Below are 25,103 nucleotides of genomic sequence, written 5' to 3' on the forward strand. Positions count from 1 at the left end.
GATTGACAAGCCCAAACTTTTCTTAAAGTTGGGGGCTAGGAAGGTAGAGCACACACTGCAGAGGCTGGAAGGACAGAGACTCCATGCCTTGGCCCATGCTAGCTCAATAAGTGAATGTTCTCATGGAATTCCTCTAATTAAATCATTTTCCACATTAGATCATTTGGGGGATAAATAACGTGATTCCCAGTCTCTAAAGGCTTGTTTTGGAAACCATGAGCAGGACACTCCCGAGCCAAAACGCACAGACTTTCATAGAACTGATCTGCACCATGGACTTCACACTTTTCTGAGGTCCCCATATTATGGATGGATGGATGGATGGATGGATATATAGATGGTAGATGGATAAATGGATGGATGGATAGAAATAGATTGATGGATAGATGAATAGATAGATAGATAGATAGATAGATAGATAGATAGAATGCATTCTTCTGTTTCAGTACAATATGTTCACTGTTCATAAGCAGCTCAAAAGATAGGAAACTACAAAAGCAGAGGCATATTGAATGGAGAAGTTTAGACTATTGGACAAATTACTTATTTCTTTAATCCCTGCACTATTACATGTTTTAAACACAAAAATGCTTTCAAAGATAGACTAGTTTCAATTGATGTCAGACACAACCACAGTTCCTTTTGTATTCTAAATATGAAGTCTCACACACACACACACACACACACACACACACTACCCTGAGTCAGCATTGGAAAGTGTATACTATGAGACATGAGGCAGGAGCAACATCCCTGTTTACCGAGGAAGAGGAGGCACGGCCATGCTGAAGAGCTAGTGCTGAGTCTGCGGCCCTCTCTTGCTTGAAGTGCATTATCTGTGGGTCACTGACCTCCATACAAGGTGCTTTCCTGGGTCCCATCAGATGCTTTCAGTCGTGACTATGAAGAGAAGAATGCTCGTCCTATGGGGTCGTAATAGGGAGGAAAGATGCCACTGACATCTCAGCACGCTCAACAGAACACCACTCCGTAGCTGGAGGAAAATACAGAATCATGAAGCCAGATTGTCATCTTTTTAATGGGGGTGAGAGGGCATAGGTCATTGTTGAGTGTCTTATTTTTTCATCAGGGTCTCTCACTAGACTGGATGCCCAGTGAGCTGTCTCTGCCCATTACCCGCCTACACACACACACCCAGCGGTAGACTTACTGATATAAGCCACAGTGCCAGATTTTACACGGGTTCTAAGGACCTGAGCTCGGGTCCCTGCTGCTTGTGTGGCAGCCACCTTGCTGACCGGACCATATCCCCAGCCCTTTGTCACAAAAGCAGGTGTGATAGATGCAATATGCAGATGTTTGACCTTTCAGCATCATAGTAGACACTAGGCAGCTATACAAACGTATTCTGTCTCTCACTCTTTGTAAAATTTAGATGTGCTGGACAGTTTTCCAACAAAATATGATGGCCGCAGAGCTTAACTACTGAAGATTTTAAGGCTTCTGGCTGCCCCTTGAACTGGGAGTAGGAGCTGATTTTATTTTGAAAGTCACTCCGTAGCTGCATGACTTCACCCCAAGCCTGCTAAATAAATGAATTTTCAACATCATAGTGGACACTAAGCGGACAGCTGATGCGTCAGCGGTTTGAAGGGGGTGGAGTGGCAGGGCAAGTGTGGAAAGATACTGTGGTCCCCAGGCGCTTTCCTTGGATGGCTTCATTGTGTAGGTGTGTGGTGGGTCGGAATTAGCTGGGGGGTGGGGGTGGGACGATGTCCAGAGCCCAAGTTCTTCCCAGCCAGAGTGTCAGTCTGATTCGGGAAAATCCCCCTGAAGTCTATTGAACCACCCAGCTGCTTGGCCCCTGTTATGGGCCAAAACCTCCTCAGGCCACTGTTTCTGGGAGCCCCTTGTGGTTCAAAGCCAAGTGCATCCGTGAGCTCATGTACTCCCCCTTTCAAAAGCCCTGCTACCCCCATGTCCCACCACCTTGATCTAGATGCCCAGGTCCCTTCCCAGGCGCTTCCTACATTTAAGAGGGCTTAGCCTTCCCTGTACACCTGCAGCACAGGCAGCGTCTTCCCCAGCAGTTCCCTGCCGGCTTCTGACCAGGCCCTGTTGGCCTGCAGGTTCTGACCTAGTTTGGCTGAGTGAGTCTTCTCTAAATAGCTTGGCAACCAAGCCACAGGCCTGGTTAGGAGCCTTCCCCGCCGCATTCCTCTGGGTGTGTCTAACACCCTTCTGACCCTCGCCTGAAATCACTCCTGGAGAAATGGTGTTTAAGTAAATCCTGCGTGTCCAGATTCTCTGGGGGTCAGCTATGTTGTCTTCTTCTCATGCAGCTGTTGTTGTTGTTGTTGTTTGTGAAGGAAATTTACTGAAGTGATTTTCTTTTAGAATGATCTCTGCCTTTTCCAACTTAAGAGATGACTTTATGCTGAGACTAAAGGATGGCAATAAAGAACCAGGGCAATGCCACGGCAAAAGTGGCAGCAAAAGCAACACCATGCGCAGGGGGTAGACTAGGGCACCCCCAACCCCACAATGCTTTTCTGCACCAACTTTCCATTTTTCTCATCTCAGAGATTTCCACATTGCTGGGGAAACGTTAGAAAGACATGAAGTTCTTTGCTTTCCTGTTTCTTCACCATGCAGTGATCAAGCCCACCACAGGGAGATCGACAGGGACCACATCCATGGCCACTTTGGTTCCCCCCCCACCCCCACCCCCGAGACACCCCCACCCCCACCCCCGAGACACCCCCACCCCCACCCCCGAGACTGCTGTAGCAACAAGAAGCACAGGGGAGCTCATCCACCCTCGTAGCCCCATGATTGGTGTTGTGGTTGGCCTCCCTGCTGCTGTGATAAACACCATGACCAAAAGCAACACACACCCATGTCTGTAAGATTGCATCACGATCAAAGGACAACTCTCAAGAGTTGATTTTCCCCTTCCCTCACATGGATCCAAGGGTTCAAACTGGAGCCATTAGAGCCTTTACTGCTGAGCCACCTTGCTGTCTCTAACCCCTCCGTTTTACTGTAGCTCAACTTAAGAGTCTCCTTATATGGTTGCTGGTTCTCTCAGATCACTCTGTTGGATTTTTACAACTGATTCTGTTATGTTTTGTTTATATGAAATTGTGTGTCTAAAAATGACGATGACGACGACGATGGCTTCATCTCTTTTTATTTTGTGTGCTTTTTTTTTCTTGTCTTATTTCACTGGCTGCAACATCTTAGTCATATAAAGTCAGAAAGTACTTTTCAGCCACTGTCACATTACACAGGCTTGACTAGTAGGCTTGGAGGTAGACATCAGAAATATTTTCAGAACAGAGCTTTTCTGGACTCTTTCAACTAGAAAGTCTAAATCTTCCTGTCCCTGACAAGGTTGGTCATAGACTCAAATACCTAGAGACACATTGACACCAACACAATGTTTGATGCCTACTGCTATGAAAAATGTGGTACCTCCATTCACAGGACACCTTCTAGCATGTCTTCCTTTTCTTGTCCTCCTCAAATGGAGCATTGATTGTGGCTTATGGTCTCCCCCAAAGCAAGCGTCATTCGCAGAGGCAAGAAATGAGCTCATAAGAATTTCTGAAGTTTTAGACATTAACTTTTCATGGGATAATCACCTTCTCTGTCCGTGCTATAATTTGCTGACCTTGAAAGTTTAATTTGGAAAGGTCACCAGGGAATCCTTCCAGTATTAGCTGTTTTTCTGAGTGATTAACTTATATCATATTCCTGATGTCAGCGGCAGCCTGACATCAAGGGTGTGGCTGGCTTTTGGGAACAGCGGTGCCCACTGCCAAGCTCAGTTGGAGGTCTTCGCCACCTAAGCACATGGTGATATTTCTAGAAGTTCTATTCTGACAGTAGCTACAAAGGTCAGCGCTCCAAGTGACTAAGAAGTGGGTATGGGAGGCATTGCAGCCTGCTGAGGTCTTGCAGGGCTTGTTTCTGGCCTAGGTGGGTCCCATGTGGAATACTGAGTCCCAGGTCACCCTACTCTGACCTGGGAAGGCTCCTGACTGTAGACACCACTTGTGAAGACCTCCCTGCCTTGCCTTGTTTTACCTTAACTGACCTTTCCACTAAGCAGAAATGTGTTTCACAGAACAAGCTTCTTATTAGTAAAACCAGAGATGCCTCCAGTTTCTTGGAGGAATCATGACTTTCTGCTTGCCTATTCTGGGACCTCATGTACATCCCACATCCAACCATGCGAAATCCTGCATCTTCCAAGTCTGTGCAGTGACTCTTGGCCCTGTCGAGCCTCTACACTTGACCTTGTGCCTACAGACCCCCACATCTCCTCCAGTTCTCCTATGAGGATGGCTTCATGTAGTACCTCTTCAAAGACTTTTGTTTTTGTTGTTCTTCAAGGTAGAGTTTCTCTGTGTAGCGCTGGCTGTCCTGAACTCACTTTGTAGCCTAGGCTGGCCTCGAACTCACAGAGATCCATCTGCCTTTGCCTCCCAAGTGCTGGGATTAAAGGCGTGCACCACCACCCCCAGCCTTCAAATACTTCTTGACTGAAGCGCCACACCTGTGAGTGTCCATCCAAGAGCAGCGAGCTCCTGAGCTCTGGGCAGGGCAGCCCACAGCCAGGGACCCTATCTTACTATGCCACAGTACACAATCCTTACGGGGTCCCAAGCACTTATGCCAGAAGCATGGGTTGTGGCCTTCAATGGTCACAGCTGCTTCTCCTGCATAGTTCTGACTATAAATAATTACATTGTTCTGTTCTAAGATAAGCTCTTATCATGACGGAGGCTCTGAACTAAGTGCTTCAGGCACACGACCTTACGTTACCTTCCGCAGGAAGAAGGAACACTGTCCTCATTCAACTGACCAGGAAACCAGGCCCAGAACGTTCAGTTGGTGGTGCCAGGTACCACTCAGGCTGCCTGACCCCAAAGCTTTTCCACAATTGCTGTGCTGGGTGACAGAGCGTGGAGGGAGTGGCATGCAGTGTGCATAAACACCTAAACTCAGAGCCCTGGGCTAATATTTATGCTATAAATGCGGCCGGCCTCTAGGGAGCTGGGTAGCACATGCTGTGAGCCTGAGTTGTTATGTGCATCTACCAGAAAACCCAGCAAGAGCACTGACTCTCAAATGTGACACTCTAAAGAAAGCAGTTGGCTTGTCGGTCACAGCTGGCCTTGCCCTGCTCAGTTGTCCCTGTGAGTATGGACTGGAGGTCTGTCCCTAATCCCTTCTCATGGGCCACACCACAGAGGTCTACACAGGAGGGCAAATGCACGGCCACGCCCACATCCAAAAGCAGCATCCATTCTCAAATAGAGAAGAATCCCATTTCCCCTCTGTCCACCACACGTTTGAAATAGGTGTTAGCAAAATCTGCCAGGCAGATGTGTCACCTACAGAACCGTACAGAACCGACATGCAGAATTTTGTGAGAATGGTTGAGAAAACTCCGAAGCATCCTTACAGCATGGCACCAGGCAGGCGCCATTTGTGAGCAGTTGACTTATGAGAAGCTTTGTTCGCAGGAGGACTGGCTGATGCTAAGAAAAAATAGGAGCGAGATATTTTAGAGTGCCATCTCCACTCTATAGAAAGACATATGATGGGAAGACAGAGGCCAGTGGTTGAGTGTCCTCTGCTCACACCAGACCAGCCTCATGGGAGCAGCCACCTGCCCGTTCTGCAGATGCAGGCGTTAGAGTTCTCTTTGTGGCACTCTTGAATTCTCTGGTGTCTCAGGTAATGGATGAATTCTTCATCCTGCCCCACAGTGTCCACTCTGGTTTGCTCCCATGACTGTGACTGGGGCTTTGGCACATATCCTCTAGGAGGTGACATGTATATACCCTTGAAGAAAAAAAAAATATATATATATATAAAGGAATTTTTGTTTCTAAGAAATGGTTTCTCTGTGTTCTCTGAATGGGCCTGGACTGTGTCTCTCCGGCCTCGGCCTCCCTGGTGTCGGGTGTCCAGTCAGCACTACTACATGCACCAATCTTCTGGGAGACGTAAAGTGTTTGATGGGTGGGTTCTATCTCACTGTCTTTATACTACATATGGGAAGTAAGGATGAGAAAGAGGCAGCTTGGCAAGCCAAGTTCAAAGGTTACCATGACAACCTAGCTGTCGTCTGCCCGCTTATGTTGGACTCTGTGTCCTTCCGGTGGCATTACACCTCTCACTCTTGCCCCCAGATGGTCACTGGGCGGTTTCTCCTCCTCAGCCTACAGCTGCTTGCATCTGTGTATGTTCCCAGACAGTTGGGGATTTTTTTTTTTCTCCAGGCCATTCTGAATTATTTTCTCTGCTATTCTGGAACATTGATGCCGAGAATTAAGAGCTGGCCATTTCCTCTTTTCCTGGAAAATATTCTAATGACCCTCTGATAATATGTTTGATTGTGTGTCTCGGGCCTAGCAAACCCCTCATGAACATGTGGGGAGCCTATAATGATGCCATTCTCGGGGTGCTGAGTATAATGGCGCTATTCATGCAAACAGATGAATAAAAAGTGGGAAGTGGGTATCAAAATGAAGTTGAACAAGCAAGTTTTTAATGGGGGTCCTCAATGCAGATTGCAGATTGGAGAGTAGCCTGGGAGCCTGGCACAGGGGCTGTCCTCACCAGAGCTGCTGGTGCCAGCTTAGCTTGGCTCCTCCTGCCTTTGTTTCTGACCAGCGACAACCAGCCAAGTCAGCTTGATTATAGCACAGAGTACTATGTCACACAGAGAGGAAACGTTGCAGCTGTTACATGTGCTGGGGAAGACAGGTCTTCTCCTGTCTGCATCTGGGGTTCCTAGTGATTCACAAGCAGTATGGCATCCTGCCGAGAGCCTCAGGACTCACCCCAAAACTAACTGGTCCTAGAACCTCAGCTTCTCAGCATCAGTGCTGTCAGGAGCCTCGATCAGAGGCTGTAAATGATAGACTTGGGGTTTCAGACCCAGCAGTGGTGCTGGCGCCTGCACGCTGCCCTAAGGTACCCCCCACCCCCACCCCTTAACCCCACCCCTGCTGGCCCCTCTGCCAGTTACAGCAGAAGTTCCAACCCGCTCCTGTGAGCAGCGGCCATGTGTGGATGGTTCAGGGCGGCACTGCAGTGTGTTCTCTGGGGACACAAGGTACAGCTCACCACCACCACCACCACCCCCCTCACCAGTTTCCAGAGCAGCTTAGGGAAAGCCAAGCATTCATTCATCAAAAGCAGAGCTTTGGGTCTGGGGCCCCCATATTAGAGCACATACCAAAGACAGCAGGCCATGAGCTCGTCCCCAGCTCCAGCACTTTGTTCTGGCAGTTAAATGTGGCCATCAGAGGACGTGCTTCTAAGGTCAGCATCATGGCAGCAAAGCCTTGGAGCTGCTGTTCTTTGGGGGCTCTAGGACCATGTAAACACTTCTAAATGGGCCACCACCACTGTGTGGGTGTTTGTTACTAAATTATCCTGAACTAATTTTTAAACTAACTTTATGAATATGTCCATAGTTGGCTCAGATACTTGGACCCACAAAAAAAAATCTTCCATAGATTTAAATGAAGGAGTAAGCCATTGCTTGCAAAAATAGCAAAATGAAAACTAACGGTGAGAACAGAGTGGATAAAACAAAAAGTAATTTCCAAAGAACACTGGGCCGCCATGGGCCCACCTGTCCAGCATGTGCTGCAAACCCAGCATCTGGCGGAAGCTGAAGGGGGCACCTCAGAGGTCGAGTGTGTGAGACTCCAGGGGGGGGCGTGGAGTCGGGGCGCACAAGCCCCTGCTGCAGCTGAGGAGGGAGTGAGAGCATTAGCCTCCTCTTGTGCCTTCGCCAACCACAGGACCTAGAGCTGAACAACACAAAGGAAGAAACACTGGTGCGGCCTCAGTTCAATGTCTCGCGGTGGGAAAGACTCAGGTCGCAGCAGCCAGGGCATGGGGGCAACCTCATCACATCACAGGCAGTGCAGTGGGATGGAATCCAGGGGCCAGGCAGGTTTCAGCCTTCCAAGGTGTGCTCCTCCCCAGGAGGAGCCCATCTCCTCAAGGTTTCTCAGCTTCCCAAGATAGTGGCACCAGATGGGGACCAAGCAGTAAACGCACGAGCCTGCAAGGGTCTTTTCAGACTTGAACCATGACACATGGTTTCCCGAATTGTGAGCCTCAGTTGATGATGAGAGAAAGAAGAACTCAAAATAGATCTAACTAAGAAAGAACTCCCAATCCCAGCACCTGGGAAGCTGAGGCAGGAGAATTTACACGTTTGAGGGGCGTCTGGCTGGGCTGTATCATGAGACCTTGTGAGGACATAGAGCTCAGGGTGTCAATCATCTCTTCCAGTTCTAAAAGCCGATCTTAAACTTGAGTGCTGGAGCCTGAACTGTGTGGTTTAAACCAGCAGTTATCGACCCTCCTAACGCTGTGACCCTTTAATACAGTTCCTCAGGTTGTGGGGACCCCTCCAACCATAGAACTATTTGGTTGCTATTTCATGACTGCAATTTTGCTACTGTTGTGAATCATAATGTAACCATCTGATATGCGGCCCACTGGCTGAGAACCATTGGTTTAGATGGAGCCTGAACCATAGCGGCCCTTTATCAGGTTTGGTGGAAGGAGGAACCAGAGAGGTACCAGGGGCCTACAGATGCTGGCCTTCTATCGGACAGGTTACCCACGGCAATTCAGACACTCAACAGCCGGCATGAGTGGGTGTATACCAGGAGTGTGTTGGGTTTCTGAGAGTCTCCCCAAACTCTTGAAGAGCAGAGTCACTGTGCACAATGATTAGCTTTGCCTTGGCCTATGATGACACTGTCAGAGTAGCTGGGTCCTGGGAGGGAGAGGAGAGGTGGACAGGACGAGGGTGCCATGACTCCCAAGTGTGCAAACCTCTGATCCAGCAGTCACCAGCTGTCACAGGCAGTCCAGGCTGTAGATACAACTCAGTGTGGCTGCATCTAAAGCAACAGCCATCCTGTAAGCTACCCACTGTGCTGCGAAGGCACCTTAAGAAGCCAGGGAGCAGCGAGACCAGTGGGAGTGGAAAGAGCCGGGGTTACATGCTGTGACTCCTCCAGAGAAAGGAGCGAGTGGATTTGGCCCCTGGCCGGCCCTGGCATCCTTCTGTTAGCCAAGGCTCTGGTTCCTTGAGTGGTACCCTCACCACTCCCACCCCGGGGCCAACCCAGTCAGCCAGGCAGTCATTCCAGCCGAAGCCAAAGCCCTTCTGCAAGTCTCAACACGCTTTGCAGCAACTAGCTGGGGAGGGACAGAGAAAACTGAAGGTCTTGGGGTGGGGTCTCTCTAGCCTGACCCCTTACGTCACCTAACCCCTCTCCCCCAGCATGCACACGCACATCCTCTGACCTCCCTGATCCTCTCTGGTCTCCCTGGGCTGTCTCGGGGGCACCCTGGCACAGACTTCAAAGGAACTTGGCCTTTCATCTGCCTAGGGTGTTTGGGGGGTTGCTACTGAGAAAAGGAAGATTGTCCATTATAAGGGAAAGACCTTAGCATGTGTGAGGAGGTCAAGGCAGGCTCACCCAGCCTGGACGTTTATGGTATGTGAGGAAGCTGTGGTTCCTGGCAGTGGCTTCCTCCCTGGGTGGAGATTTGGGTGAAAGGAAGTGCTGAATGATGACAAAGTCAAGGCTGGGAAGGAGGCAGGCAGCTGACAAATCTACTCACTGACGGGAACAGTGACATCACTGCCTGAAACGCCGAGCTCAATACAGAGTGGGTCCAAGCCACAGCCCACACTACAGCCATTAGGAGAATCTTTCAGCCATAACCAAACCATCTCTCTCCCAACTGCATCCTCCACACCCACTCCCTTAAAAGCACTGTGCCCTCCGCTTTGTGACACAGTGCCACCACAGTCCAGAAGTCTCTGTTCTGGACTTCCTAGCCAGAAAGTGACATGACCCAAGCCCAAAGAATACTACTTGGAATAAATAAGCCACACCTGGCACACAGATGGAGCTGGATGAATGGCTGAAATCAGTAAAGCAAGAAGGTCATGCAGACAGCGCAGGGAAGCAAGCTCAGCTCGGTTCAAATGCAGGAATTAGGGTCAGAGTCGCCCTCTCCCTGTTCTGGGGTCTATCTGCCTCTATGGCCTCCCCTGCAGCTGTGTGGTTGAGTGTGTGTGGTGTGGTGTGGGTGTGCTGTGGTGTGGTGTGCTGTGGTGTGGTGGCAGGGGTAACATTAGTGGCGCTTTCCAATGGGAAAGCAAGGATCCCAGGCTTGAGAGGCTGATAGTTCAATGGCAGGGCACGTGCCTGGCAAGCTAAGGCCCTGGGTTCAAGAATCCACCAGACCAAACTGCTCTGTGAGAGCCCACCCTCTTCCCTCCCAGACTGGAGGTGTTTGAACCTTATCAGTTTCCTCTTGCTCCCAGGTCTGCGGCTGCCAGGGGTGACATTTCCTGGCTTTTGTGAGACTGTGGTATAGACTCTGTTTTGAAAGGACAGGAACATAATAAAAGCGGATGTGAAAGAAGGGCCAGATGACATCACTTAGAGCATTTGAGGAAATCCACTCTTGGATGTTTACAGACCCAGCATGTTAGTGGGCTGTATTTGATAAGGGTACTTTTGAAATGTACAGAGAATTGCTTAGTATTCACAAGGTTTGATCTTGGGCTTATAGCATAGAAAATAGGGTTCTTGTCTTAGGTCACAAAGATGCTGGCTTGTTAGTTGACGTTAGAGACAAGGTTCAGCAGTTAAGCCACACAAACTATACCTAAGCCAGACCCCTTTTCTTAAAGAAAGGAAAAAACAAAAAACAAAACCAAAAACCAAGAGGACAATTTATTAAGGATAAAACCAAGAAGGTAAATGTTTCTCAGAATCTTACTCCAGAGAAAACAATAGTCGGTCTGTGGAGCTTACGATGAGAAGATGGCCTTTCACATGTTGATTCCATAACCATTTATAGGCTTAGGAGTGCTGTGTGCAGGTCATTGGGTGAAGTCTTAAAACATCCCCCTCCCTTACTGTCTCCATAAACAGTAAGCTCTCCTGTTGATAAATGTCACCTACTCTGCGCTCTGAGCACAGGATGGCCTGGCCTTGCCCCTCCGTAGGTGTAAACAAAGTCAAGACTTGAACAGGGAGGCCTCCAGCCTCTGCCGGCCCTGCCCAGGCACCGTCTCGGGTTCCTCTCCTTTTAGTCTCGTAGCAGCCTACGTGTCCTATAAATGAGGAGACTAGGGGACAGGGCGTCGACATACCTTCCTTCCATTGTAGCCCAGTTCACAGCAGATCTGTTCCTTGCTGTGAAATGGACCAACTGGACACACAGGTGGGGCAAAGACACCAGGCAGCTGGAGGCCCAGGAGTTCCCATCTGTATGCAGGGCCCCTCCTTGAGGATAATGAAGCTGGAGACGTCACCTGTGTGCAGGTACAGGTTCTGTAGATAGAAAAAGCTCCAGACATGGTACTGCCCTGATGCAGACTTTCTCAATGCTGGATTGTTCCTGAAAATGTGTGCAGGTGAACTCTGAACCCCTCAGTAGGGCCAGCAGATAAAACTGGCTCTAAGCTAACCCAGGGCCAATTCAATGTATAGGGTGACTCTGCAATCTAAGGATGCAGCAAATAAGGAATAAAAGTAAGATGAGCCCTCTGCAGGGGTGTAGGGGCAAAGAGAGTAGAATTCAGCAGCGACTGTTGGAAGGGCTTCTGGGGAAGTGATTCCCTTGGTTATAAGTGCCTGTAATCCCAGTGCTGTGGAAGGGGACACAGGAGACTCCTCAGCCATCCCTAAACAGTCTAGAAGAATTGGTAAGCTCCAGTTTTAAGTAGAGACTCTGTCTCAAAACTTGAAGTAGAGAGTGATTGAGAAAGACACCAACAGTCACAGGCACAAGCATGTGCACCTGCATGTATGTGCACCTACAAATGACCGGCGGGGTGTCCGGTAGACAGTTCACACAGCGGCAGTGGCACGCTGCCCACGCTGGGCGTGTCTGATGGGCGTTCTCCTCCCCTGGAACCAAGAGTTCCTCCCCGCTGCTGTTCTTAGTAGACGATCCACAGGCCTTCCAGTGTGATGAGCAGACTGCTAAAGACCATGAGGTCACAGCAAAGGAATCCTGAGTCATTACTCATGTGTGAGGTCATACATAGGCCCTTCCAAACACCATCAGGCCTGATGACCTTGGCCAAGCGTACCCTGGAGAAAAGGCAGAAGTTACACATCAGAAGCCAGGTAACCAGGCGCTTCCAACGGCTGCAGTGTTTGGTGTCAGAGCTCCAGCAGTCCCTGGGGCCCCTGTAACACATGGACAGGGTTTGCAAGGTGAACTTACGCATATCAAAAACACAGCCTGCCCGGGCAGGGCCTCCACCATTCCTTGCATGCCAATACAAACCAAGGCACTCCATGCCTGGACCAGTCTGCAGTGCACAGAACAGAAATGTTATTGTATTGTGCGAAGTGTTGCTCAGGTCTCTCCCAGTCTGTTCTCCTCAGATCTTTCACAAAATGTATGGCCAGAGGCTTAGTGAACCAAGCTCATCAGTTAAGCATATTTCTCCGGGGAGGGGGGTGCAGGGGGGAGGAAACAGCTTCAAGGATGGATCCACTTCTCTTTTATGAGTGATGTTAAATATTCACTTAAGACCTATATGCCAACACCAACATACAAATTCTTATTCCTGGCCAGAGAACACCAAGAACTGACATGCCGTATAAATAATTAGAATTTAGTGTGGGTAGACTGTGAGGTAATGCCTGCGCTAAACTTTGTCTTGGTCCACTGTGTCTCACTAGCTGAACAACCCATGTGCAGGGTAATGGAAATATTTAAGGATATTTATTCTGGATAAAATAGGTGACTCTTCTGAGACATCTTCTCCTGTAGTTACACCCATAGCCTCTGGGATGAAGGCTGCTAGAGACAGAGCAGGATGCCTCAGGCTACAGCATGACTGCAGCCAACAGCCGCCCGCTGGGAGTCTTTAATGGGAACACCTACCCAGCAAAGCGTGTGGCGAATAGTGTCAGAGCATCCGCTTTATTAGAGGGAGTGCGTCTCTCTAACTCATCCTCGCTGACGGACAGTTGGCAGATAGCCTGATGTCAACAGAAAGCATTAGCTCGCGTGTGGTGTGTTCTGTTTGGCCTGGCCCACGTGAAGGGAGGTTCCCAGGAGCTGAAGGTGGAGGCGACCCATGCAGGTGCACAGGAGACAGCAAGCTGCACCTGGTGCCAAGGCCTACTGCAGGCTCTTCCAGGTGCTGGGTGCGTTAGCTTCGCTCCCCTCTGTGTGCCATTCACTGCGTTCCCACTCCTCTCAACACCAGGCCTGTGCTTTTCTTCACAAAGCACTATTTTTAACTTATTGAGAGGCTACCATGTCTTTTAAGCTCTGCTATTACTTTAATTGTTTTTTTTTTTTTTAATTAGAGCCCTAGCTGTGAAATCAGAAGGTATGGCATGCCCAGCCCAGCACTTTCTTCCCATGTGCCTTGTTAGTTTGCTGTATGCAGTAGAACGCAGACAGCCTTCAGCTACGGCCGTGTGGTATATTGTAGCAGAAATCCCTGTGCCTAAAAAGGACAGCTGGCAGTGAGAATGGAGCTGGAGTGGGCCTGATTTCCTTTTTCCCCAGCTTAAGTGGCTGTTGTGAGTGAGTCTTGACTGCACAGGGTGGTGGAGTGCAAAGGACATTCCAGGCCAGGGAACAGCACGTACGAGTTCTTTGGGGAAGATGCAAAGTCGGAGGTGTTCTTGCTCGGTGCCTTTAAGATCCTTGACATTCCTTCGCCGTGGGAAAATGTTTCATGAAACACTCAGTGGAAGCTGTAAAGGGGAAGGAGGCTTTGAAAGTGGACGAACAGCAGAGCCAAGGCGGTAGGTGACAGGAGAGAAGAGGGTGCTGTCCAGAGACCGCAAGAGCAGAGAGATCTGAGGGGATAACATGCTTTGTCTTGTGAGCAGGGTATGAGGTGATGCCAAACTAAAAGAGGAGTACCAGAAGTACCCGCCGGGCAGATTGGAAGTAGGGAAAATGTGAGGGGCAACAGACAGTCTCAGAGATGGAAGGGACAAAGGGAGGTGGTTTCCAAAACTTGGTCCGTTGACAGAGCCAACCAAAAACTTTAAATGGACCCTGTCATCTTGGCTGTGCATGTGTACCACAGCGCCCCCTAACGTGGCTGGTGCATATGGAAGCTTCCAGAATGGTACCAACTGTGTGACGAGAGGGGTTTTAGGATCAGGGGCTAGATCCTGCTCCCCTGCCCCCAGTGTGCTGAGGGACAGGAGAAGGAACCTGGTGCCAGCCCAGCCCAGCTCCTGGAATGGCAGGTTTGGGGCGGGGGTTGGGGGTGGGGGTGGGAGGAGTGGGGTGGGGGGTGCCACGGGGAGAGGTTGAAGGAAGGTGAAATGGGACTTGCTTGCAGCAGGACCAAAGGACACAGTCTCTCTTGCTAAGGCTTTTGAGCTCAGGCACAAGTTAGCTTTTCGGAGGCAAGTAAGCAAGACTCGTGCTCGGGTTGGAGTTGCCCATAGCTTTGCATATACACCCAAACTGCAATGAAAATAAATCTTTAGTTGCCTTTAGCAGTTGACTATGTTTCCACAGTAATTATAAGGGACCAGTAACAGAATGGATTTTAATGAGTCAGTAGGAACTAGAAATCAATGGATAGGCTGGAAAGACGATTCAGCAATGGCAGAGGACCTCGGTTCTATCCCCATCACCCACATGGTGCGCCTTACGACCATGTGTAACTTCAGGAGGGGATCTGACGCCCCTCGCATCTGTGAGCTGTTAGACACACACACACACACACACACACACATACACACAGAGTGCCTGGCATAGCATAGTACATCTTTAACCCCTGCACTCGGGAGGCAGAGACAGGTGAGTCTCTGTGAGTTTGAGGCCAGCCTGATCTGCGTAGGGTATCCCTGTCTCAAAACAAAACAAAAAAACAAGCAAACAAACAAAAATAAGGATGTCAAAAGGAAGTCAGACTTTGGACGGAATGACGGGGCTGGACATATGGCTCAGCACTTAAGGGTGCATACTGTTTTTACAGGAGTTTGGTTCCCAATATCTGTGTTAGGCACCTCACAACCACCTGTAACTCCTGCTGCAGGGAATCCTCCGGCCTCCACGGACACCCATGCAGGTAGTCCTGTACATATGCTCACGAATACACATAATTAAATCTAAGTTAAATCTTAGGGAAAGAGATATTAGGTGCTAGGGAAGGACACCCATAGAGTGCAAGCATTTCACACTGCAGACAGAACACCCCTCGTGCCAGCTGTCACCAGCGGCATCACCACGGCTCCATGCTGGCTCCTTGCACGGTTGCACCCTAGCTAACCACACTTGTTTGGTCACTGACTTCTGCCCTTGACTCCTCCCATCGGCCTCTCCCCAGGCCCACTGCCTGACTTTGCTGCCTAAGGTCCAGCCTTCTGCCTGAGATGACTCAGGATGAAGAGCTCCAAGTCCCCACCCAGCACCTAATGAAGCCACACAACAGAGGAGCCTCCATTCATCCTTCTAGTGACCGAGTTGCTCTCTGAAGCAAGGGAGGAAGGGTGCTTCCGGACGAGAGGCTAGGTGGCTTGTCAGGCACCAGAACTTCTCCCTGACCACAGCAGCAGGGCGGTGCACCTTCCTACTTGTTGAGAAGAGACACATTCAGACTGGCTTTGCCTCCACAAGGGAAGCGTATAGACAGGAAGTGTACGTTACAGGAAATGCCAAGCTCCCCTCTCCTCACCCCTCTGCCCAAGGCCCACTTGTCTCCACCTGTAGTCCAGGCCCACCCACACCTGAGATCATCCTAGCCCCAGGCCAGGTGTTTTCTGAGGCAGTGTCTGGCGTATACCTCCTTGGCTGGGGCTCAGCTCTCATTCCTGTGTCTGCAGCCCCAGGCCCACGAGCTAGGCTGTCTGTTTGGTGTTAATGACCCCGATCGTGGACAGCAAAGAGTCTCTAGGAAGCCACCGGTGAGTGGGAGGGTGACTGACCGGCCCGCGGTTTGGAGTTCAACGAGGTTAGGGCATTCTCCAGCCACACTGTCCTTTACTGTGTCTGGTCTTCCCCTGCTCTGCGTCTTCTCCCTGCCACCCACTCCTCGCTCAGTGTCGGCAGCTCCTTCCCAGAGTTCCTGTCTGCCATTCCTCATGCTCAGGCCCACCAGCCCACCAGTGTGCCCCCTCGCCTGTGCTAGCCATCATGGAAGCAATGACGTACACTGGGAAGCATTCCACAAGGGCTCCCGCGTCGGCCTGCTTCCTGCTCTCAGCCTGTTCCCCAGCATGGCGCCTCATGCCACCTTGTCAGAAGCAGTTCGGGTTTGGAAAGCACCATCTTGAAGTTACCTTGATGGCTATGTAGCTAAACCCAGCCATAGCTTCCTGACTGTCCTGTCTCTACCTCCCGGAATGGCTATTGTTCCCAATGACTCAGATGAGGCATGCTGCCCTGAAGAAAAGAATGAGGACAACTGTGCTGCTCCACAGGGGCACCCCTGGGCCAGCACAGGAACACTCTTGAGGCCATGATTGTCATGCTGAGGCCATGACTGTCATGCTGAGGCCATGACTGTCATCCTGAGGCCATGACCGTCATGCTGAGGCCATGACCATCATCTTGAGGCCATGACCATCATCCTGAGGGCATGACCATCATCCTGAGGCCATGACCATCATCCTGAGGGCATGACCATCATCCTGAGGCCATGACCGTCATGCTGAGGCCATGACCATCATCCTGCGGCCATGACCATCATCCTGAGGCCATGACCATCATCCTGAGGCCATGACCGTCATCCTGAGGCCATGACCGTCATGCTGAGGCCATGACCATCATCCTGCGGCCATGACCATCATCCTGAGGGCATGACCATCATCCTGAGGCCATGACCATCATCCTGAGGCCATGACCATCATTCTGGAAACTCTTTAGCACTCCATCTTCCTGCCTCTCTTGTTCTAGGAACAGCTTTCCCCATGAGACCTCTCACCCATGAATGCACAAGGCAACAGTGGCTACGCCACCCTGGAATTACTTGGTGCTTGGGGGCAAGCCACCCTTCCTGGATATCAGTCCCCTAGGTGAGCAGGGTGAGCCTTCTGTCCATCGTCTGCCTTTCTCTCCAGCTGGCACTGGTCTCAGGATACAGTAGAGTGGCTGCACTCGATCCGGGTGCCCTTGAGACGCTTTAAACAAAGGCATCGCGTTGGCTGGGCCTGCAGGCCTGTGCCTCTACGACTCGCGTTTCCTCTCCATATACCTTGTCTTGCTAATACCATGTTGGAATTATTTCCTTAATTTCTAAAGCTGCATGTGCGGAAATGGCTTATACTTCCTGTTTTGATAAACTAATAGAACTTTACTGGGAACCTTGTTCCCAAGTTGGCTCTCTCCCCTTAGCCGGCCTGTCGCTGGATTAAAGAGGTCTTTAAAACGCCCAGCTTGACTGGACTTGTGACAAAACAAAGACTTGTATAGATTGTGTTGCCTGCAGATGAGAAACATATTACCTTTGACAATAAGGCTTACCTCTCATGTTGCCTAGAATCGGCCATTCACGACTCCTCTGCAGAGGAAATTGGGGTTGGGTGCTGGGGGCGATCGGTGGCGAGATAGCTGTGAATTCCCTTCAAAGCAGCTCGGTTTTGGCTGGAGGTGCACTGGCTTAAAAATACTTCCTCGGACAAGATGTTTCTTGGAACATGTGGAGGACAAAATATTCTTTGTTTTAGGACAGATGAGTTTTGTTCTTGGATCTTCATATAAATTTGAGTTATCGTTATTTTTTCTTTTTATGTGCAAGTCAAAAACAATAGCCAGTGGGTTTTTTTCCCCTTCCCTTTCATTCACATGTGGTGTGCCAACCTTAAACGATGCAGGGACCTGGCTGCATCTCTGTCCCTTATTGTGCATGGTTGGTGCATAGAGAAACTGTCTTAAAACCTCTAAATGCCTTGTGAGTTTTATTTTCTGGTATTCAAATTATTATTCAAAGACAATTTTCAATGTCCTGAGCATAAGTGCTGGTGTGTCTCTGGGAGGTCTGGTGCCAAGTGGCTTGGGTAACTTTTGGGGCTGAGCATACCCTTCCCACCAGGCAGGGAGGAAAATCGTCCTGTCTGTCCCGTGGGACGTGGTCCTTGGTGAAGGCAACGTGATACTCTGTCTTGTCACTGCCATTGGGCTGCTGGACCAGGAGCCAGAGCCAGCTCGCTGTGGGACCGGATGTGCTCTTAATCTTGCAGCTGCCAGCACTGATCTCTGTCCTACCCTGCCACATGCCATTTATAGATGGCAGAAGCAGAGAGAGAGAGGCAGCAGCTTGGGGCATGACTTTCTCCAGGGGTAGCCTGATTGGGAGGCTGGAGCCTGGTTTTCCTTGCAAGGTGTTCTGACTTTTGGTCCTCCAGAACAGCTCTTCAACAACTCAGGCCATGTGCCCAGAGTGCTGTGGGGGTATATCCAGGACGCGCGTGAATGGAGAGTCTTAGATCTCGTTACAAAAGTAATGGGGGGGGGGCAGAGAGAGAGAGACAGAGAGACAGAGAGAGACAGAGACACAGAGAGAGACAGAGAAAGAGAGACAGAAACAGAGACACAGAGACAGAAACAGAGAGAGAGAGAGAGATGCTGCCCAGTGCCTGCCCACTGTGCCTAGGAAACGTCCAGCCAGGTACAGTGTAATCAGAGTCCTCCACAAAATGCCTCCTAGGCCTTTACTTTCCTACCTGCTGCTAAGTGGCCCCAGATGTTTCTCAAGTCCTGTGACTGGCAACCGTGCAGCAGTGTAGGATAAAACTCAGCTGAAAGAGAAGAGCTCTAAAAGGAAGTGTTTAAGAAGGAAGGGACTGCGGTCCATTTGTTACTTTGACTGGAAATCCAGCATCTGACACCTGGGCTCTAGGATCCTCCTAATTCCCAGTGGCAACAGGGCCAGAGTAGGAGGGGACTGAGGAGCCATGTCCTAGGCTGGATAGGCAAGGTCCACTTGGCCATGGACCCCACTCAACCGCTAGGAAATTCTTCCGCTCAGGGGAAGGCCCCACTTGTTGATAAGATCAAGCATGTCCCGGATGGTATGGCCACAGACGGGCCTGTTCCTTGATTAACCGGTCCTCTGAGCTCCTCTTTTTCACAGCGTCTGCGTGGGACTTGGAAGTGGTGTGAGGAGGCAGGCTCCTCACGTTCTAATCTGTGTTCCCAGCTGGCTCTGTGTGCACACTCCACCTAGGGTGTCAGGGCTAGTGGGAGGACAGCTATCATTCAGAGGTGACCAGAGCCCTCCTCCGCTCCCTTACCCAGCACCCTCACCACTGCGCTGCTTGGCTTTCCCAGGGCTATGGAGGTCTGCTCTCCTCTCGGCTGCCTACATAGGAACCGTTTGCAGGATGTATCCCCACTTCATGCCTCCCGTGGGCCCAGCTAGCCTCCTGCATGTCTGCCACTGAAGCCACTTGCAGCTCCGTCTCGTGGCTCTGGATTTGGCTTCACCTCCACACTGCTGGGGCTCCATAAATGCAGCGTATGGCCAAAGCTGATGGTGGGTGGACATTAGTGCCCCCCTCCTCCCCGCTCCTCTTCCGACAGCCACGTCCAGTCTTCTGCCTTGTTTGCGAAGCTGATTTACTAGACGGGGCTCAGTGCCTAGTGTGGCTGCTCATTGATGTCTCTAGTCCTTGCTGGGTTTGGAAGTGAGGCGCACAGACAGACGCTAGCAAGGCAGTGTCCATAGGGAGAGTGCATGGGCCGAGTCTGAGTGAGTCTGCCAACAGGTACATCACCTCCCCTTCCTCAAAACGTGTGCCAGAATCTAAGCGATGTCAATTTAGTCATCAACTTATTTACCCAACCAATCTTCTCTACTTATTCACACACCATGAAGGCAGGGACTGTGTCTAATCTGTCTCTGCTTCACACCAGAGCCTAGCACAGCACATGGTCCAAAGGAAGCAGTTAACAAAGAATGAGAGAAAGGGTGAGCGAGTGACTTCAGTGAGTGGGGGTGCACAGGTGTGAGCGAGAGATGAGTGTGTGACTGTGTTTGCATAGGAGCATGTGGCTGGGGAAGTGGGCGTGCATGAGAGTGTAAGTATGGGAGGTCCATGAGTGAGTGAGGAGTGAGTGACCTTGTCAGGGGAAAGCTGATGATTGGCCCCAGCCTCACCGCCCCCCACCCCAAGTCGCAGCATCCAAATACTTTGTGGTTGGGTGCCAGAGACTCTCATAGTACAGCCAGCCCACATGTGCAGGTCCCAGAATCCCAAGCAAGGAGTAACTTTACAGTAAACTTAAATGCATGAGGCTGGTGTCTCTGGGGATGAAACCCGCGGCTGCTCTGTGGATCCTCGGTGTAACTAACCCTTGGGCTGTGAGTCCTTTTTCACCCTGGCATTGAGGACATCTAATAATCAGAGTCTGGCCAGCCCGCCTGATTGGATGTTGGCAGCACCTGGGGAGGTTATGGGCGCCACCCCACCGTAGGAACCTCATCTCAGCTGCGGATGGCTGGGTACCCCTGGGGCCCTTGTTTAAACCTGTGATTTTGTGAAATAAATGTAAAATGCTTGCTGAGGACCCACAGAGCTATATGAGGGGACCTCACACTTGTGAAGACAGCAGTAAAGCCCAGGGTAGATGGTATCACTGAGGAGGCGAGCAGGCCCCCAAGATGCTCACGTGGGAAGAACTCACAATCTTTATTAGAGGATTAGGATTGTGACTTGAGTTTGAATAGTACAGAGCAGTGGAGTCAAGAACCAGATTCAAAGTGTAGAGCGATGGGGCTCGTGTGAGCTACTGGTGCTCCTCCCGGAGGCAGGGGATGGGTCTCCAGGCACAGGGCCCACACACAAGTCCCCCTCTATCCTCACACACAATCTCAGGAAGGCACTCAGATCTTGGGAATGTTCCAGAGCTCCACATCCTGTGGGGAGAATGCAGTAGTGTCCGGTCTCTAAGCGTCGTCTGGAGCACAGGCCCTGCCCAAGTGTGTCAATATTTCTGTTCGTCCTAGAGACCCAACACTCCACTTCAGGTCCTGAGGGCTCTTGTAGATGCTGGAATTCATGAGAGAACCCCTGAAGGGCAGGTGACATGGCTGGGAAAGCCCGGTCTCTCAGTGGCAGTCTCCCAGTACTGTGTCTGGCCCTCACCTCATGGGACAGGCTGCTCCCACTGGTGTTGCTCATTTCTAAATAAATCCAGGGACCATCCTCACCTCCAGACTAGGGAGCCTGTTGGATCAATTTCAAACCTTTAAAATTATCCAGCCACTGATCAATATATGAGGATTTCGAAAGTGGCTGTGAAATCAAATTTTAAAATAGCATGTGGAACATCAGACAGACAAAAGGAATGTAGGTCTTCCCTTCTAAACCGAAGACTTCCTGACACCTTCCCAGCAGCTGCGGAGCTAATTACTGGCAAATGAGAGACACCTGCCAACATAGCTGTCTAGTCAGGTCACACCAGGGACCTCCTGCTGTTTCGTTACCTCAAACGGGAGCTCCAGGGGAATTGCTTCTAGAAAGAGCTGAGAATGTTGGGCTTTTTGAAATTCATCAGACAGTAGATTAGGCAGAGGATTATTATCAGGGCTCCAACTGTGGAGCCACGGAGTGAGTCCGAGGGTAGAACATGCTCAGCTAACAAGAAAACAAAAAGAGCCTGAGGGCTTGCCGATCCCCAAGGTAAACTGTGCCTACAGTGGCCTGCACACCCAGTACAGCAAGTAGATCCTGGGCTCTGCAGGACATGCGAAGGTCATGGCAGTACCACTGGCATCTCCACAGGGAACACAATGGGCTCGTGTGCTGAGACATAGCTCCCAGTGACCTTCCATTAGGTCTTTGATGCTTAACCTGGAGTAAGAAGCCAGCTGTAGGGCTGGTGAGGTGGCTCACCCTGTAAAGGCACCTGCTACCAGACCTGATGACCTTCGGTGCATCCCTAGAATCCACATGACAGAAAGAGAAAGCTATTCCCACACACTGTCCGCTGACCTACCCACATGTACCAGCCCGACATACGTGCACACACAAAAATATATATAAAAGAAAATTTCAATTCTGTGGCTAAAAATTCTTTGACATTGGAGGGAAACTGTCAGCAACCAGGCCCCACTTGCATAAAGCCTGGCTGAGTGAATGGCAAAAGCAAACTGTCTGCTGTGCACAATTACAGGGTCCCTTACGTGTAACTGCCAACATCTGGGCTCTGTGGGTTGGACGGCATCAGACTGTGGCCAAGATGGAACAGGCCGAGTCTCTGTGGCTGTGCTCTTTCCTGCTCCAGCATGGGGTGGGACTGTCCTAGCCCATCTACAGGGGACCGTGGGGACCATAGCTGGTGCTTGACCAATAAGAAGGGGTGAAAGGAGCCAGGGTACCTGTCATTCCCTGTGTCCTGTGGCCGTGGTCAAAGGGGGAAAGTTGAGGCCATGTGGTCTTCATCCTTATCTCATCAGAAGAAGTGTTACGATAGAGTCAAGGAATGGAGAAAACACCCCCAGACCCTGGAGACGCAAGAAGCTAGCCCAGCCAACCAGCCCAGCACTTAGGAAAGGGTCATTTCTCAGTTTCTTCCCCTTACCCCAAAGAACATGGGTGGTCAGGGGAGAAAGAAGGAGATGAACTTGCCTGGTGATGCACCCCAGCTGAGGTGCAGGTGCTCTTGGGGTATCCTGCTAACAGGTGTATTTGGAAGCTCTGCCTCCTCACAAACACCTCCTTAACTTGCCTCATCGCTATTCCACGGAAGGAGCTGGAGTTGGGCATGCCAACCCCTCTCCTCATGGCTCACTTGCCTTCAGAGTGTGTCCTCAATCCCTGGACCACTGGGGATCTGCCTTCTGGGCCATGTAATTGCATTTCCCTGCCTAGGCCTGGGTTTGAGGAAGGTTTACTCTGACCCTCAAGCCTGGGCTCCTGGCTCAGCATCTGGAGCCACAAGGCTGTTGCCTGCAGAGTGTACTGTACCAGCTGTGCCCTGATGCACCCGGGAGCTTTGGGGACAAGACTGCACTTTTGTCTCATTCATGGCAACAGGCATGCCACGCTGGTGTGAGATGTGGCCAGCAGGGAGGCAGCACGAGCTTGGGACAGCACTATGGTGGGGAATCTGCACTCCACTCACTCAGTTTTGCTGTAAACCTACACCTGTCCTAAGATGGGCCTGTGCACCGTTTTGAACGACAGCTTGATGTTAGAGTAAGGACTTGCAGCAGGATACAGCGACACTCTTAAATCCTCTGTCTTGTGTCTGGTTCCTACAGGGTGTGAAGAAGTTGGATGTGCCCTGCGGAGGGAGAGACTGCAGCGGGGGTTGCCAGTGCTACCCGGAGAAAGGAGCACGGGTGAGTCACAAGTGTAAAATAATCCTTGGTGCTGTTTGAAAGTGCCTTAAATTGCCTGGCTCTATCACACTCGACTCTGACAAGGTACAACTGATTTCCTCTCACCATGCAATAAGTCGCAAAATGGATCATAAGTAAGTCACAAAATTTGAACCACTTTCCTGTTTCTCATGGTGGTGAATACACACAAACACAGATGTCCCTAGGTAGCCCCAGGGGTGTAGGTCCAGAAGAGACCCTTGGGTACCAAAACCTCAATGCTCAAGTTCCTTACATAACACAGCTGGTAACCTGCCCTTGTCCTCTGGTATTGCATCAGCAGGTTGCTTGCAACAACGTGTGTAAATGTGAGGCACTTATATGACACAGTGTGATGTTTAGGGAAAAGTGTGAATAAGATCAGTGCAAGCATAGGGTTGCTTGTTTTTTAGGATAAAATTTGTGTGTGTGCTAATACAGAGAGATGTTCTAGACTCATGGTTTACACAGACAAATATTTTATTAAGATACTTATGTTAAGCTGGGCATGGTGGTGCACACCTTTAATCCCAGCACTTGGGAGGCAGAGGCAGGCAGATCTCTGTGAGTTCAAGCCCAGCCTGGTATACAAAGTGAGTCCAGGACAGCCAAGGCTACACAGAGAGACCCTGTCTCAAAAAACAAAACTAAACAAAACCATCCTCATGTTATATAAAGCAAAGCATGGTTGCCCCAGTAAAGTAATGTGAGTCTGTGCTAACTTGAACGCTTTGGGAATTGTAGCATGGACAGGAATCCCAGGGTTCAAATCATTTGTGCCTTGAGTGTCTGTTTGATGAGAGTCACTTCCTAGACAAGTAAGGTGAAGATCACCCACAGAAGCACCCTGGCATCCAGTAGGCAGCTGACTTAACGTGCGCATTCAGCCTTTAGGTGGTTGGGTTTGCTCTGTTGCCTTTAAAACTGGTGCTTCATTCTTAGGGCTAATTTTTTTTTAATTTTTCAATTATTTTTGTTTTATGTGTATGAATGTTTACATGCATATGTGTATGTGCACTATCTGTGTACAGCATTCACAGAGGCCAGTAGAGGGTATCACATCCCTACCCACACCCCTCACCTCTGGAGCTGGGGTTACAGACAGTTGTGAGCCACCAGGTGAGTGCTGGGACTGACCCCTGTGTCCTCTGTAAGAACAGCACATGCTCTTGCCTGCTGAGCCATCTTGCCAGGAAGATAGACATCCTGGTATGCGCAATGATGCACAAACGCTTCTTTTTTTAGAAGGTATATGCATATTCTATTCTTCTTAGGCAGAGCGTAGCTTTTGACAATATCATACTTGTCCATAGTGTGCTGTGACCACACTCGCCCCTCTCCCCCCCAAACACGCTTTCCATTCCCCTCCCAGCCTCATAGCCCCCCTTTTCTCTCTCTTCCTCTTCCTGTCAGTCTTATAGGCACCATACAGACTTGTTATTGTGTGGACCATACATTTTTAAATCAATAACCTCAGTGTTGGGCATTTTAGTATATTATAGACTGAAAACAAACATTTACTTCTGCTCTGTTTTCAGACATGTTTACCATGTGATGACTTTTGAACTAAACTTAGACTTTTTGTTTTAACAATTAATGTAACACAGACTATTAGCTATTTATTTAAATCTTGTAAAATGCAATTGATCTGTATTTTTTTTTTAAAGAAGGTAGTGTTTTCACTGGGGTGGAGGTCAGTATGAGGCTGACTCAGCCTTATATGGACACAGCGCAGATTAATTGGTACTGTGTGGAT

General features: G+C 50.1%; 1 protein-coding gene across 1 annotated transcript in view; it reads left to right on the top strand.

Annotated features, from left to right (window-relative positions):
- The window catches only part of COL4A2 (collagen type IV alpha 2 chain), a 133,260-nt gene that overhangs the window by 17,574 nt on the left and 90,583 nt on the right, over nucleotides 1-25,103 (top strand). Inside the window, exon 4 of the mRNA XM_084759270.1 lies at nucleotides 23,249-23,329. Coding sequence (XP_084615396.1) covers nucleotides 23,249-23,329 — 81 coding nt within the window. The remainder of the gene's footprint in view (nucleotides 1-23,248; nucleotides 23,330-25,103) is intronic.

The sequence above is a fragment of the Acomys minous genome, assembly GCF_964271855.1.
Source record: "Acomys minous genome assembly, chromosome: 15".
Lineage (NCBI taxonomy): Eukaryota > Metazoa > Chordata > Mammalia > Rodentia > Muridae > Acomys > Acomys minous.